Raw genomic sequence first — 17,761 nt, 5'->3', positions numbered from 1 at the left:
GGCGTGGCAGTGGTCCGATTACGCACATCTGCAATACTAACCGTCTCACGGTACCAAGAAACATGTCTACCAAGTTTCATAAATATATCTCAATTTTTACTCAAGTTACAGCTTGCACGGACGGACGGACGGACGGACAGACGGACGGACGGACAGACAGTGACCCGGATTTCAACTCGTCTCTTCATCCTGATCATTTATATATATATAACCCCATATCTAACTCGATTAGTTTTAGGTGATACAAACAACCGTTAGGTGAACAAAACTATTATACTCTGTAGCAACAGGTTGCGAGAGTATAAAAAGGTGAACTGAGCTCGCGTCGTGACTAACTTTTTCCGAAATTACAACGTAGTTTATATGTTTCATTTCTTCATTTTCTCTATAGTACACAACTTAAGGGTGAATTGTAGCCTGACTGGTATTCCAATGATGAGATTGGATGGCATTTTGAACAGTAAAAGTATAATTTTCAGAAAAATCAAGGCAAACGATAAATCCTCCATCCTCAATAGATTCTTTCTTGGCAGTAAAATATGACGCTTGAGATTGTGCAAGAAAATCATGTCTCAACAATTCAGACCATTTTTGTCTTACATCATTAAGAAAATCTTCTTTTGCCTTCGTTTCTTCAATGATTTCAGTTCAAAAAAATTCAAAATAAATTAACTGAATTAAATAATAATAAAAAAATGGGTAATCAAAAGCATTAACAATTTAAACATACAAAATCTAATAATTTCATTATTAATATGTAGATTGCGTAACAAAATATAAAGAATATTACTTACTCAGTGGCGTAAATATAAAAATTATTTGATGACAATAATTACAAAAATTTTAAAAGAAAAGAAGAAGATTTGAGTGAAAATTTCTTTACCTATCAGTATTTTTCCATTGGCTGTATGTAATTTCATTTATTTCATGGTTATTAAGCAATAGTTCCAATTTGTTTATAATACTATCACTTCCTGGACACTTAGTACACTTTGAAAAGTAACACAATGATGCAGACTCTTGGCAAACAGAGCTTTTAATTAAATCATTTGATCTTTCTGAAATAATTGTCCCCTCTTTTTTTAGTTCATTTTTAAATCCAGCTAATTTCAATTTGAAATTTTGAATATTAAAATAAGTCATAAGGCAGTCAAATTTTTTTGCGGATTTCGTTACTTTAATGTTTATTGCAAAACACTTAAAAATTTTTTATTAATTTTTTGAGGGAGAAGTCATTAAAATTTTCATTTCTTAACTTAGAAGTTAATTAACAATTTGAAAAAAAAATTATTTAAATTCATACATATTTTCTCAAAGTACAAGTTTTGAACTATAACTCCTGAAAATTTCATTAAAAAATCACCAATCGTTTTCTAATTATTAATTTTTTAACTAAAAGTAGTAAAAATTTTCAATTAAAAAAAATTGTTGATAAAATTAAAATTTAAAAAAACTGAGCGGGAGATTACTTGTTCATGATGACTACTTTATGAAAAAATACTCACATTCAAATTCGATGATCAAGTGGAAAATGGGGGGTCCACTTGACGTGTTTTTACTCAAATGTATTTGCTAATTACGCACTGCTGGCAGTTCCCATACATTCACCTCTTTTTTTTTAATATTTATAATAAAATTTCGGTTAAACCAAAATTAATATTACTCATCAAAACTTTCTATTAAAATAAGTAAAAACATTAAGAATACAGCAAGTAATTTTTAGATTTATCATCATAGTTTCCAACAAATCGCAATGATTGACGAGTTCATTTTTGTTGAAACCCATGCCATTTCAGTGGTACCATGAGAGCAAAAACCGGCCCACATCGTCGCTCTGGCCACTTAAATCTCTTTATCAACGTGTTTGTCATGCAAATAGTATTTGAATCCATCTAAATTAAATAGTTTTTCATCGCTAAATAAGATTTTCGGCGAAGCTCAGACCCTTGGCTTTATCAGCGTCAGTTAATGGAGTTTTGTATAAACAACATGGTCAGATGATTAAAATAATTGTCGTACATGTCTACTCTTTATTGGTAAATATAATGTGCGCAAAATTTCTGTCGACATTATTTATTCCCCGCCTTTGTCTTTAGTGTTTCATATTTCGTATTTTTGCCCTGAAGATCGTGCAATTTCAAGAAATGACATATCAAAGTCTGAGTCTCCAGTTTTTTGGAAATTTGCTTTGTAGAAAGGCCAAACCGTAACTTGTATCTTTTCCTCAGTTAAAAATAATTTTCCTCGAGGCATTTCGCCGTTCTAAGACTATTGTTGAATAAACATTACAGTATTTTCAGTATACAAAATTTAATTTACCCTTTTCTCCAAAAAGATCTACACAGGGATCAAATTATTCTAAGTGAGTTTATGCGAACTGATACATCTAAACGCTTTGAAAACTTAAATACAACTAAATTATTTTACTGATCTCTCAAAACGAAAAAATGTATGTAACATCATTATTTACCGCCATACTTAAACGACAAAACTAAATGCGCATTTTTTTAATGAACTATGAAAGTAACTCCACAGTTTTTATTTAAGTAATAGTGAGTCTATGGGAATTTCCACCAGTGTATTTGTAAATGTTTGATATGTATAGTTCTATGACCACATCAGGCTAATAATCTAAATTGTGTTTAACGCTGTTAATCTAAATGTGTTCGCCTTGGAATTTTTATTTTTGGCTTTTAAAATATTACGAGATTTCCAGCTAAATAATAAGATTTATAAATTCAGTATTTTCTCATCGATATCATATGTCTTTTGGTGAAAGCAAATTATTTTGTTGCGCTGTTTGTTTTGGCATGAGCTTGTTTTTTTAAGCTGCTTATTTGTTGCTGCAACTGGTTAATTGCTCTTGGGCTCTCATGACATTTTCCATATGCTCGTTATATATGACGGCTTTTGTTTAGTTTTTTTTTTTGAAAATTATTTTATTTTTATTTCAGTTGGTTTTTAAACTGCAATGCGTGTTTGTACACCTTTTGCACTGCTTTTTGGTCTAATATAATTTTGTTTGCAAAACTAGTGTTTCGCCACCACTGCGCAACCAATAGTAAAGTCGAACATTGATCTAGCTTCATTTTATAAATTAGCAATAGCATTTGTTCTAGTCGTAAAACGGGAGAAATAAAAATAAGAACATATATATAACCAGAGAATGTAAATGAATAGAGAAGGAGCAAATGTTAGCTGTACTAAAATGTTAATTACGATGAGGGAACATTGAAAACGCGCAAGTTCGAAAATAAAATGTCACCACACCTATCAGGGTACGTACACCACTCTATAAGCAAAATTTATATACATACATATGCACAGATGTTCTTTGGTATGCGCATAAACAAAAATTTTAATAATAAAAACAAAAGAAATTGACTTCTGACAGGAAAATATTAATAATGAGGGAAATAATATGAAAATAGAATTAAAATATCATTCAATAAAAAAATGTTATTCAAAATAAAAAATAGTATTTACGTTCTCTGATATAACATAGTATGTATGTATATTCCAGAAATGGAATATTCAAATTGGGTGAGGGTACGTATCTCACGTGAGCCTTATTTGCCTAGTACCGAAGATGCCGATGTAGATAATATAAAAAAAAAAATACTGTATTACACGTATTCGATTGGTATTAAGCATATTTCTGTTGTCATTGTTTAAAGAGTTTATTATGAGATATATGATTTATGTTTTATATCCATGACCAGCCTATTAAAGCGATAGTGGAAATAATTTATTTCATTTCTTTTGGTATCAGTGGAGTTCTTTTGGGATCAGGGAGTTCCCTTATTTATGTAAATTACATGAGTACATATTTATTTTTTTTTTAGAAAAAAACATATTCGTTCAGAACCACCAACATTCCTGAAGAGACTTGGTGATTGCGAAATTTATCCTGGAATGACAGCTAAGTTTACAGCATGTGTAGCTGGCAGCCCGGAACCAGAAGTAGAATGGTTCAAAAATGATCAAAAACTTTTCCCATGCGAAAAAATATCTATGGATCACGAGCCGAATGGATTACTACGACTTACCATCAAGGATGCAGATGACACTGATGTTGGTCGTTATACCTGTCATATATTTAATCCATATGGAGATGAAACCTGTCATGCACATCTCATTTATGATAGTAAGACTCTGTCTATGTAAACTGGCATTCATAATTATAACGCATTATTTGAATTATATCCATTATCACATTCTACGTTTTCAGATATTGACGACAACCGCAGAAAACCTCTTTCAGAGCAATATAATGATATAAATAAATATAAAAGGACAGGCGTGCCTACACCGATCACGGAAAAACCTACAATATCACGAATGGCTGACAACAATTTGAAGTTGGCTTGGAAACCGTCCGTGGTTACAATGCCCCATTATCCTGTGACATATCTGGTAATATAACAAATTAGTATGAATGTTTTTTATGAATCATTACAACTAATAACCGCACAAGACCTTCGGGGTAACACACGGGTCCATTCAATATTAACTATGAATTAAAATTTTACCGTTACACATCACATTATACACATTGTCTAATTTTTACAACTTCACCTATGAAGAATTTCCTTACCAGCTTGGTTGTGAAATTTAATATTTCTGGCGCATTCATATTATTTATTCAGTGAGTTATCGCACTTTTAGTGGTTTACAACATAACCGTAATATAGGGATGAGCGTGGTTATTATATAATTTTACCGATTTCCAGTTTGAAGAGCTCCTAAAATGACTTCTTCTCAGCGAGTTTGGTTGATATAGCTTAAGTCGTAAGTAAACATTAAACCATTAGGGGCCACGCCCACCTTAAAAAAATGTAAGCCGTTTCGTATCTTAATTTAGTGCTTAGTTATAGCATTTTAAAAGTCTTTGTTTAATGGCGTTTTGTGTGGTTGGCAGTGCTCGGATCCCATCTGCAATACCAACCTTCCTTGGGTGCCAAGGAATATGTGTACCAAGTTTCATCACAATATCTCAAGTTATCAATAATTTAAATAATATTTATTGTTTATCTCTTATATTTTTTTCCATATATTAGTCGAAAGCATTTTGTTGGAAGGGTTAAACTTGACACTGCCGCCCAGTTTTTTAATCCCTTCCCTTGTAGCCATTAATGATACTACAGTATCTGTATTCAATCTATTGCGGTTTTCAGTTTTTAAATTTTTAAGGACACTAAATTTGCGCTCGACTGATGCATTTGAAAAAGGCAATATCAGCAATAATGAAATAACAATTTTCATGTTTGAAAACAGGTATTCTCCCGCAGCGTTTTTCATGCAAAACACTTTACCCCAGTAACATTCAGTATCAATGTTATCTCCATGAACTTCAAGCCCATGTTGATGAAAATCCAGCATAGCGTGATCTCGCCACTCATCGTCCAATTTTTGTGCTATCACAAATTTATAAAGCACTGGAAATCGCTCCAGTACAGGCACCAGTGATTTAATTTTAAACTGTTGAGCTTCTAATGGATTTAAAACAGATATAATAGAAAATAAAGGATCTCCGAAATCAAATCGCTTAATTATGTCCGACATAAATTCCATATAAAATTCTTGGCATGTCTTAAAGAAATCTGTGATAGCTGCACGAGGTACATTTTCATCTTTTTTCAAATCTTGCATACTTTCTCCAGCCTGTAATCCAATATATATTTCGTCTAAACCTAGCAAGTGTGTTGGATTTCTGAAGTCAGCATTTAAAATATTAGCACAGGACTTGATGTAGCTCATTCTTATGAAATTAGCAGAGAGTGTTTTCAAAAGATTTTCTACTTCTGGTTTCAATTTGTAAAGAAGGACTGTTTCTGATTGAAACAAGGTGTTGAAGCTTGTTGCCAGTGAAAGTACATAAGATATGAATTCTAAATATACGACAGTGAATTGGTTGTTCATTGTAATGAGCATTTCTTCGGTAGTCTTCGATGGATCAGTGAACAATGTTTCTGTCAAGTAGGCTTTTAATGGAATATATTGCTCTAACACACGGTCTACACACGCTTTCAGGGACAGCCAACGAGTCTGAACTGGCGCGAAAATTTTGTGTATTTCCACTTGAAAGAATTCCTGAAACTCTTTCAATTTTATTTGCCTTTTTGAACTTCTACTGAAGTGCGCTCCAACAGAACGCAAAAAATCTTCAACATTTCGGGGTTATTTGAGGCAAGTTTTCGATGATGATAAGTGTATCATGTGACAGGAGCATTTCACCAGAGCAATGTGAGGTAAATCGGACTTATGTTCCCCAACCATTACGTTTGTGGTGTCTGAACTAAATCCAACCATGTTTTCTATGGGTATGTTTCTATTTAGAAGCATTTGTTTTAAACAGTCATACAGTCCCGCAGCAGTTCCTGATGACACTTCCACCATATCCCAAAACAAATGTTCTACCCGATTGGTGTTTTCATCATAGATTACAGCAGTAAAACAGCATTGTTTTAAAGAGCTCTGATCCGTCGTTTCATCTATAATTAATGAGAAGAAATTTTTTTCTGTACGTAATTTTTGATTTATATCTTCTAAAACATTCTTAAGTATAGCTGTTGCTTTGGTTCTGTGTAAATTTGTGTTCTTAGCTATAGCTGAATCTGAAAAAATATCTTTACAGAGCGGTCCCAAGGTATCCATGAATGATATTGGTATGTTATTTTCAGCCAACGCTCCGTCTAGTTTTAATTCAGCTTTTCGAAAATTTATGTCTAAATCCGTCACTGGCAAGTACGTTGAAAGTTTGGGAATGTTCTTTACTTCTGATACTTTTTTCTTATGGCGTTCTGAATTTATATGTCGAATCAGGTCACTTTTATGCGCTAGGTTCGACACCGAACAGAGTTTACAATTTGCTAAATCATTTCCATCTCTCATATTCGAATTTTTGCATAACCAGCTTGAGAAGTTTGGTTCGTTAAGCCACAAATCATTAAATTTATTCAAGCGTTTCATTTTTAGGATCTGTGTACTATTTGACTCACTTGTCGTCAAATTTACTGAAGTCAAACTTGAAATTGGAGCGGCATTTCCTTCTGTACTAGAAGTTGACGCCTCCGATAACTCTAGCCCAGATTCTCTTTTACGTTTAAGCTAAAAAAAAACTTGGTAAATTAACCGGATAAATAACAAAGTTTGGGCGCAACAAAAACATATATTGTATTAGGTTTAATTATCTTACCTTAGGATTATCTTCTTTATTTTTGTTTGCACCTTTTAATAACCATTTTTCCATATTTGCACAAAATCATATCGTTACTTTGCGACAGAAACAAAACACAACTTTTTGAACTTGGATCTACTAATTAACTACGAACAAAAACGAACGAAGCCACATGTTCAATCATCCATTTATCAGTTACAAAACAAAACATTTAATAAAGTAGAAAAAGGGAATCCCCTGGTCATAGACAAGACAAGACAGACAACTGACAAACTAGGGATGTGCCATACATAGAGAATCTCTCTCTATTAGAGATGTGCAATTACCGGTATTTTGATTTTTCGTCACGATTATACTTAATGATTTAAAAAAATGTTGTTATCGATAATAAACGATGAAATATTTTCCGATGTGAAAATGATGTCAAAATCCCCGCATTTTCCCCACATAATGCCAATCCCCAATAAACCCCAAACCAACTTGAAATTCCCCGCAGTTTGGGGAATTACCCACAGGTTGGCAACGCTGGTTATATTATAGGTTATAGACTCACTGAGTTTTATTACTTTATTTTAACAGCGAAAATAATATTAAAATCGTCTTTAAATGAGACGGTTTATATCACACCCAACCGAAGCGGATAAATTTTATATATTGAGTTAATGTGGAATATGAGGTTTAGACCAAGATCTACACCAACTCGCTTCTGCTAAAATATGTAACATCCTTACCGATATATTATATTTGGTATATATAAAGATGTGTGAAAATCGTGATACTAGTTCTACAGCGGCTAAGGCAAGTTTTTACCCGATTTTATCCATTTTAGGTGCAAAGATACACTGTAATTAGAAAAACATGCTCAATAAATTATTTTAAGTTAACTCACATATTGGTCGATGTATGTATAAGTTCGAAAATCTTTCTACTAGGTATGTATTTCCACCCATTTTTGCGCACACATCTGCGGTATCTTGGGGCTTGAAAAGTTATTATCCGATTTTGACAATTTTTTAGGTTTGAGATAGCGTACCTCAAAGGCGCTATTTGTTCAAAGTTTTGTACCGATATATTCCTTGGTGCTTAATTTGTATATTGCATACCGATTTCGCCCATTTTCGTTTTATATCCTAGGCATGTTAGCGTAATGTTATACACGAAATATGAAATTGGTCTATTAGTTTCTAAGATATAAGTTTCACATAAAAAAAAGGTGGTGCCACGCCTATTGACCAACTTTTATATTGGCTCCTATAAAGCTCAATTATATCATTTTATGTGTAAAATTTAACGTTTCTGACACGTTTAGTTAGTGAGTTATCAGTTAGTAGTTTTCATCAAAACCGTTATGTGGGGAGTGGGGTTATCATCCCATTTCTCTTATTTTCACACCGTCGTAAGAGATATTTGTATATGGAATCCTAACGGTGTCAACCAACACACATTGGAGAGCATTAGATTTCTAAATAAAAAAAAAATTTAGATGTAATGCTATTATTGGAAACAATCTAACAAATAAGAGTAATTTTTTTATACCTGATTTTAACTCTAGTTACAAAACATCCAGATGGAAAGGCGCATGGTAGAATAGCAGTGTTGGTCACAAACGATGACACCACAATGTTTTAGAATTTCATGCTACAACCCAGTTAAAAGCTACAATAATATATTTAAAAGATAATTAATTCAAAAACTTTTTTGGTAGTCTAGGACATAGATTTCTAGCAGGTGGTGATTACAATGCTAAGCATATGTATTGCGGCTCACGTCTAATAAATCCGAAAGGAAGACAGCTGTATTACACTATTATGAATAGGCGTAATAACCTTGACAAAATTTCTTCTAGTAAACCGACATACTAGCCCAGTAATCGAAACAAAATACTAGATTAAAATGATTTTGGTGTAATCACAAATATATGTAGATAGATCGCTTATAACTGCTGTTACAGAATATAGAACGGTAAATTATAAAAAGATATTTAACCCAAATTCAACAATTAAAACTCCCTTTAGAAAACCCAACCCAATAAACTCAGAAAAGCACATTGAGCAAAGCATAAGTGAATTGAATGATATTATAACTAAATCAGCTATTTTAGCAACACCTAAAGAAAGCAATAAACCACCTGTTCTAAGAAAAATCACAAATGATGAAATATAAAACCTAGTAGCTAAAAACAGGCGAGCTCGACTTAAATGGCAAATCGATGTCCAGCGAGGAAGAATATAGCACTGAAAATTATAAAAAGAAATTGAACCCAAATTCAACCAACAATCAAAACTCCCTTTGCAAAACTCAACAACACATTAAGTCACCGGTAGATTTCAATATGCTCATAAGAGACGTGGGTGGTAATTGGGGTCGAAGTAATGAGGAAAAGGCAACTTGCTTTGCAAACCACTAAGAGAAGGTATTTCAGGCTAATTGTTAAAAAAACAACTTTAATCTGATAACTTTGCCCAACACTGCTAGCAAGTCGCTCTTGACTGGTAAGACTTTAACTTTTGAATTTAAAAATATAAAAAAAGAGATAAATCCAAAAAAGTTATTAGGACACGAAAAAATTACTCCAAAGATCCTAAAGGAGCTACCAAATACTCCAATTTTTATTGTAGTTTCGGATACTATCCAAATTCATGGAAAAAGCCTCAGATAATCATTATAGATAAACCCGGTAAAGACTGAACACAGGCGTCTTCTTACAGGCCAATAAGCCTCCTACCCTGCCTTTCCCAAATATTTGAAAACTTGTGACTATCACTGATGTCTCCCTTCGTTCATGAAAATATTACAATTTCAACGCACCATTTCGGGTTTTGTGCAAAACATGGCACTGTAGAGCAACTGAATAAATTTAGTAACGAAATTAAAAACGCATTCGAATACATAGTGTATTGCTCAGCAATATTTCTTGATTCAACTCAGACATTCGATAAGGTGTGGCATAAAGGCCTGTTATATAAAATTAAAACGTTATTGCCTTTCGAATTGTATAAAACATTGGAGTCTTATTTAAAAAATAGGAAATTTACTGCTAAAGTAGCTAATTTCATATCAGATAAACGATTGATAAGGGCTGGTGTAAATCGGGGGATTGTACTAGGCCCAACACTACAGTACTCCCCGGTTATAAGCACTACTCGCTTATAAACTCTAAAATTTTTGGTCCCGTTTATTCGTCATTCAAAGCCTGTATAAGTTTTTTCGATATAAGTATTCCCCGGTTAATAGCACCAAAAATTTTGATCAAATTTTTAAGTTTCCTTGCTAAAAATTCTCATTTAAGCACAAGCACAAAAATTTTGAATGAAAACAACATTTAAATGTTTACTGGTATAAAAAAATTATTGCACACTGGCACCACTCTTTCTAAATGTAATTATATAAAATTATTTCAGATGGCACATCTTTATTTATAAATATTATTAAAGGGCAAAATGAGCCACGGACAAAAACAAAATTTGCCTTAAGTACAAGTGTTCGCGCGACACTATAAAAAGAATAATTCGCGAAAGGTAAAGTAAGTCAACTAAGGCCATTTCAGTAAATTTGAATAGAAAACGCAACCGGTGCAGCAATTCAATGGAAATTGATCGTGCTATAAGCATTTGGTTTAACCAAATGCGGCCATCAGGCGCTGTAATATCTGGAAATATAGTCCGTGAAAAATCAATGCAATTGGCCATTAAGGTGAATAATAAAATGAATTGTATCAACAGCGATGAGTTTCTTCACGAAACTTTTACAGCTATACCCATTTTGACGACGTCTTGTCTTACTATGGGGAACCTAATGCTGGAAACATAGTTGCAGAAATACTTGGTGGGAGTTCAAACTGTGGAAGTTATGCCCTCTAAAAAAGAAGTTTTTGATTCTATACCTATTCTTCGTAATACATTTGAGCCTCTAAACAAATTTGTTCACGAAATTGAAGATATTAAGCACTGTTATTTTAAATTGAACACGATGAATATGCAATCTAAAATAACAGATTTAAAAAACAAAAAACAAGTAAATTCTTGAAAAATACGTTACTTTTTATACAAAATGGGCAGCTTTCGTTCTCCTTTAGTTATTTTCTTGAATGCTACAGAGACTGTAACTGATTGTTATGAATTTTTAGTTTGTTTTATTGCTTACAAATTCGATTGGAGCTTTTAAAATAAATTATTAATTTTTATTCATTTAAATTGTTTGTTCTGGCATAGAGTAAAGCTTTTGGTTATATGCACCGATGATGCCGGGTATTTATATATAAGCATTCTCAGTGTTTCTAAACGGGATTTTTCTTATAAGCATTCCCCGCTTATAAGCACTAAATTACATGCATTTTTGATAGTGCTTACATCCGGGGAATACTGTATTAGTCCAGTCATTATAGTAAGTTCACCTCGGAATTCGAGATACCCAGCTGTAAGTCTGTAAATACTTGTATATTGACACCCTAAAAGTTGTCTCAAAACCTACATATGGTAGGGTGTACGCAACTATTAAATTTCAAGGTCAAAGGTCACAAAAATCGGTTTTTTGCGCTTTTTTTTGTAAATATCTCATTTCCTATGGGTTTTTTGCTATTGGTATTTATTATCAATATTGTAGAATACAAAATTCTCTACAAATTTTGTTTAAAAAAATTTTTCATACGGTGAACCGTTTTCGAGATAGAGGGCGGAGAGCGCGCGGTCACGGCATCACTTCAGGTCAACCGGTGCCTCCGATCAAAAACGCGCCATATATAGTTGATGAACTATCGATAAATCAATGATTATAAATATTTGTCAATTTTTATTAACTATTATATTATATTTTATCATTTTTTCCTAACCTATCCACTTTTTATTCAGTATTAATTTATTTAACAACACTTACCTGCCCATGAAATTGCAGAATTGGTAATGAAAATATAGGAATTATATTTGAATTTAAATCTTATTAATATTAATAACTTCTTACGTGATAAAAAAAAATAAAAAAAATTTATTAAAAAATATCATTCAATACATTTATTTTTATTAAAAGTAAAAAAATGGAATAAAGGGTACAAAAACTACAATTTATAATTTTAATCATCTTCTTCCTCTTCATCGTCGTCTTCCGGCTGCTGGTAAATTTCAAACTGGTCTTCATTATCGTCTTCAACGACATTTGTTTCAAGTTCTTCCATGATTTCGGGGTCAAAAGTTCCATCTTCGTTAATGTCGCTCTGATATGGTAGAGCATTGAGACAAGCTTGCCCATTACATTGGCTACAAGCTAAAGAGCATTGCAAGCCCGCTTTCCTGCATCCGCATCGCGAACCACAACCACTCTTGCAGTTGCAGAAAATTGTATTTAGCAAATGTTCTGGAGCAGGTGGTAAAATTGTCATGATAGGCTCCAGAAAATCGTTTCGCATTGCCCAACCCCATACCTGGGGTTCCAAATTATGCCCTAACCAAGTTTGAACTTGATAATATACACGTTCGAAATGGTGATGAGCAGCTGCACTTGTTGGTGGAATATTTGAAAGCTGCACAGGTTTATTAAGTTTTGTAGACTTGACGTAATGCATATAACGAAGATGATCGAGACTTTTCACAGATTTCGGAGCATTATACTATATTAAACTGCTGAAATTTCATACTGTACTGTATTACTATAAGAAGCTGCAAATCCCAAACTAGATAAAATATCCAATAGTCTTTTAGATCCATATCTTCTGTGAAGAAATACAGAAAGGCTTAAAAGTAACTGTGATGAAAAAGAACGTTCCCGTATGGCAGCCATAATTGCATGGCTTATTGAAGTACATTTTATTTTTAAATGATCAATTTGTCCTTTCCTGTTTTTGACGATGACTTCTTCTAAGAAATGCAATAAAGTTTTTGGAATTTCTTGATTAACATTATCCAACATTTTACTAGGAGGTGGATAAGATTTAGTTTCAACTATAGATGTTCGGATATCTTCTCTAATAATTGCTGCTGCAGCTTCTACAATTCTTAGCCTTTCTGCTTCAGGATCTATTTTTTTACTTTCGTACCAAGCTTTGATAGAATATTAGCTTGTACATCACGGAAAGAAATGATTGTGAAAGCTCCAACTTTCTTCGTAATTACGATATCGGTTAAGTACTTCTGTTGTAGTCTTGAAATGATAGTTTTATCATCTGGCATATACCCTGTCAGGACATCTTTAAGCTCTTTTAGCGTGAATTGAGAATCATTATTATTTTCGATGTAATTGAAAATCTCTAACATAGCTTCTGTAACTTGATTATCTTGACGAGCTTTCTCAACAGGCGATGATGATGATGATTTATTTGAAAAGTTTGTAAAGCAAGCAGCATGGTACTTCGCTTCAGCTGCGATCAAATCATACTGTAAAATTATACGGCTTTTCACCAATTCTCCGAAATCATCCCCACGTTCTTCTGCTTTTTTTATAACAGTATCTTTGAACTCAGGAGTACTCACATTTTTTATCTTCCGCCTGTATTTTTCTCTTTTCTTTTTCTCTGCAGCCTCATCACAACTTTGCCACAAAATAAACATTGATTCTTAAAATCAAACACTTCACCTCGTTTTTTACGGAGTACTAATGGAGAAGTTATAGTTTCTCCTTCTTCTTGTTTCCGTTTTGCTGCTTCGATACAGTTTTTACTAATGTAAACACTTCGGCACTTTTCATGCACTTTAACAGAGATTACTGATTTTAAATAATCAATTTTTCCATCGTTTCGTTCGACACTTGCAGTTCGTAGAGATTTCATACCGCGTACTACTTCAATAAGCGATTCACCTCCCGAATCTGACTTATTACATAGAAAACACAAATCAGCCATAGTTTTTGAAATTGTACGTCCGTAGTTTACTAAGATACGATTCAAACTGAAACAAAGAGAAGAAGGTCGTAACTATACAATATACTTGAACATATGTTCCTACTGGCTATAAATAGAAAGGTCCGTAGTGTATAATAGGAGCCCGTATAATTCCCAAGTATAATTTTTGACGTAGTGGAAGGATTTTAAAATTTACAGATTTTAAAGAAGATGCACTTAGTTATTTTCTAATTAAAATGTCATTAGTGTTAATGGGAATATAATTATAGTAAGATTTAAGTTTTTCCCTTCATTATTTTTTAATTTTAGGAAACGGTGATCAGTATTATTGAATAGATAAAGATTTAAGGCATGAAGAAAATGATAAAATATAATATAATAGTTAATAAAAATTGACAAATATTTATAATCATTGATTTATCGATAGTTCATCAACTATATATGGCGCGTTTTTGACCGGAGGCACCGGTTGACCTGAAGTGATGCCGTGACCGCGCGCTCTCCGCCCTCTATCTCGAAAACGGTTCACCGTATGAAAAATTTTTTTAAACAAAATTTGTAGAGAGTTTTGTATTCTACAATATTGATAATAAATACCAATAGCAAAAAACCCAAAGGAAATGAGATATTTACGAAAAAAGCGCAAAAAACCGATTTTTGTGACCTTTGACCTTGAAATTTAATAGTTGCGTACACCCTGCCATATGTAGGTTTTGAGACAACTTTTAGGATGTCAATATACAAGTATTTACAGACTTACAGCTGGGTATCTCGAATTCGGAGATTCTTACCTAATTTAAGCTTAAATGACTGGACTAATACCATATAGCAGGTGTTCCAACCAATAATAGTGCATTGACATCGACTTTTGCGGATGATACCTAATATGGCGTAATAAATGGACAGAAAGCTCACAAGGAGAAAACATATAATATATCCAGAAAAATAACTAGCATGAAAATAAAAGCCCACTTATATGTATGGTATTCAGCTGTAGGGTACGACTAACATTGGGATAATACATAGGTTTCGGTGTAAAATCCTTAGAGTTTTAACGGGTTCATCATGGTACAAACGTAATGAAAATACTCATAAAGATCTTGGGATTCCTATCGTAAAGCACGAAGTAGAGAATACTAGAAATAAATACGAACTTAAACTCCGTAATCATCCAAATCCATTAGCTAACGCTTTGCTACAATTCTGTAATCAAATCCGCTTAAAAGAAAATATATATCAGCCTTTAAGGAGCAACATATCACCAAACATGCTCAAGTAGGAACTGGAGCAAGTCTAGTTTTAATTAGATTTCAGATTTTATTACTTATTGTTTGGCTTTGAACAAACAGATTCAATATATAAAGATATATGAACAAAAAAAAAAAAAAAACAATATGGAATGGAAAGGCTACATGCAACATGATAATGAATTCCCATATATCTAATCAAATCCACCAATTTCGATCCACGGGTCATTACTTCCCCTAGCCTCTAATAAATATATAGAGTTCAGCATTTAAATACAATATGATCTCGAAATTAAGTAATCTAGAATGATTGGTGGTGAATATGTGTGAAACCGATCCACTATCATATTATGATTATGGTTATTCTATTCAACTCTATACCGAATATAGCGATACAATTTTGAGTTAACTTAATAAAATTACATGATGACATATTCATGCAAATATCATATTCGTGCAAATATCTTCTTGTTTAAAAGTACTTGATTTTTAAACCTGTAATAGAAAAACAAGTGAATATATAATATTTAAGCTATTTCATGCTAACAGAAATATCATATTTTCTGCGAAATGAAACTATTAAAATTTTAAATTTTTTTATAATTTTCCGAAATCAGTTTATTAATTTATTACAATGTTTTTTATGTTCTCATGCTACCGATTTTTCAGCTATCCCTTCGAATGGGGTTATACAATATAAATACATCTAAGTAAGTTTTCAATATTCATATACTCGTAATCCGACGTTTTTATAGTTGTTCTATAGTGGTCCGTGCTATTCCATTAAGACAGACAGCATATCGACTCCTTGGTCAATGAAGAAAACTGAGTCACTTTTCTACAAAAGTATAATATATGTACACTTAATATAATATATAAATTACACTGGTATATAGTGGTTTTGTTGTCGTAGATATAAGATCTGTTTGATATATATTTGTGGTCACAGTTTATGAAGCTAATGATTTTGTAAAATTTGCTCCCGTTCATTTTTAAATTTTTATTTTCATTTTATATTACAAAAACCAGAAAACAAGAAACAAAATAACAGAAATATTTATGATGCTAGTTTTGTTTTGAAAAAAAATAAGGAAAAATTAAAGTGGGTAGGTAGGTAGAGTGGCTGTCTTTCGACACACCTGGGGCTTAAGGAGGCCCATTTTAATACCAACGGGACTAAGGTCCCCTCACTCTATTTGGCTCCTCTCTGAATCACCCCGTACTTCTGATGAACTTCATCAGTAAGACAAGTTTTATCCGTGCAACGTCCGAAACGTCGGCTAGAAACCCTCGACCGATGGCCGCGATTCTTTTCCTATATAGAGCTTTGCAATCGCATGGAAGATGTTTCCTCCTCTTCTACCTCCATACAGCTTTTACAATAGTCGTTATATGGCGTTCCAGGCCTACTTGCATTTCTGCTATTAGGCAGTGGCCTGTTAGTACTCCTACTAGAGTTTTTATGTCATTCCGTTTGAATTTTAACAGTCGGCATGTGCGGCTCATATTCCATTCATGCCATGTTTGCATGCTTGTTGAGCAAGTCAGACATGACATGCTTGTCGATTAAATATCTACAAGTAGCCAGAGGCATATCTAATATATGTCCTTCTTACCAGAATCAAGTTGTAGGGTGATGCCTGTCTCGCTAGTTCATCTGCTACACAGTTCCCGAGGATATCACTGTGTGCTGGGACCTATTGTCCTCCTTGTCAGTACAAGAAGGCATTCTTTGATTGCTGTGATCTCTGCGTGGAAGACACTGCAGTGGTCTGGAAGTCGAAAGGCGATTTTGGTATCTAGTTTAGTTGAGAAGACACCGCCATCTACTCGGTTATCGTTTAGCGCCTGGCTTGGTGTTGTTCTGAGAGTTCCACTGATGCAAATACTATTTTTTCATACTTCTAATCACGAATTTCTTTTCCTCAGTCCCCATCTGGTCCCCTCCATTCTTTTACACGCGTAAAGTGCTGTAGCTGCTTTCTTTACCCTAGATTCCAAGTTTGGTTTCCACGAAAGCTTCCTGTCCAAAATTGGTCCCAAGTAGCTTGCCTGCCCAAGAGCATCTGTTCAATTAATTTTCGGAGAGGCTTAGAGATGCCCAAATCTTTAAGCGCGCTCAGTATGGCCTTCGGCTGGGTGTTATTAAAAGCACCTTCTATGTCTAAGAAAGCTTCCAGCGTGTATTATTTTGTGTCGTTGTTACCACTGAGCTTAATGGCGTTTCTGTAGATTTATCCTTAAAATACGCATGCTGCGAAACTGCCATTTTTCCTGGGTTTAGTTTGCTCCTTATGTGTATTTCATTAGCCTCTCTAGCGTTTTTAAGAGAAACGATAAAAGACTAATAGGTCTAAAATCCTTTGGATTAGTGTGTGAGCTTTTGCCTGTCTTTGGTATATATATTACTTTGACTTTCCTCCATATCGCGAGAAGATAGTTTAATTGCAGTATCTCTTTAAGCATGGTTGTTAACCAGTTTATTATGTAACTCTGGGACTGCTGTAA

The 17,761-nt window shown here is 33.4% G+C and overlaps 2 protein-coding genes across 9 annotated transcripts in view; one reads left to right on the top strand and one right to left on the bottom strand.

Annotated features, from left to right (window-relative positions):
• Positions 1–17,761, top strand: part of Obsc (Obscurin) — a 358,871-nt gene that overhangs the window by 288,743 nt on the left and 52,367 nt on the right. For all 8 annotated transcript variants that reach the window (XM_070108137.1, XM_070108138.1, XM_070108141.1 and 5 more), the window contains 2 exons: positions 3,846–4,147; positions 4,232–4,416. In XM_070108137.1, coding sequence (XP_069964238.1) covers positions 3,846–4,147; positions 4,232–4,416 — 487 coding nt within the window. The remainder of the gene's footprint in view (positions 1–3,845; positions 4,148–4,231; positions 4,417–17,761) is intronic.
• Positions 5,035–7,572, bottom strand: LOC138857109 (uncharacterized). The gene is made up of 2 exons (XM_070108656.1): positions 7,199–7,572; positions 5,035–7,110 (listed from the first exon to the last, which is right to left on the bottom strand). Exons 1-2 carry the CDS (start codon positions 7,250–7,252, stop codon positions 6,181–6,183), a joined length of 984 nt encoding a protein of 327 aa, XP_069964757.1. The 5' UTR covers positions 7,253–7,572; the 3' UTR covers positions 5,035–6,180.

This window comes from Bactrocera oleae, chromosome 4, assembly GCF_042242935.1.
Source record: "Bactrocera oleae isolate idBacOlea1 chromosome 4, idBacOlea1, whole genome shotgun sequence".
Taxonomy (NCBI): Eukaryota; Metazoa; Arthropoda; class Insecta; order Diptera; family Tephritidae; genus Bactrocera; species Bactrocera oleae.
Note: the sequence above shows the minus strand (reverse complement) of the source record. Positions and strands in the feature narration are given on the sequence as shown.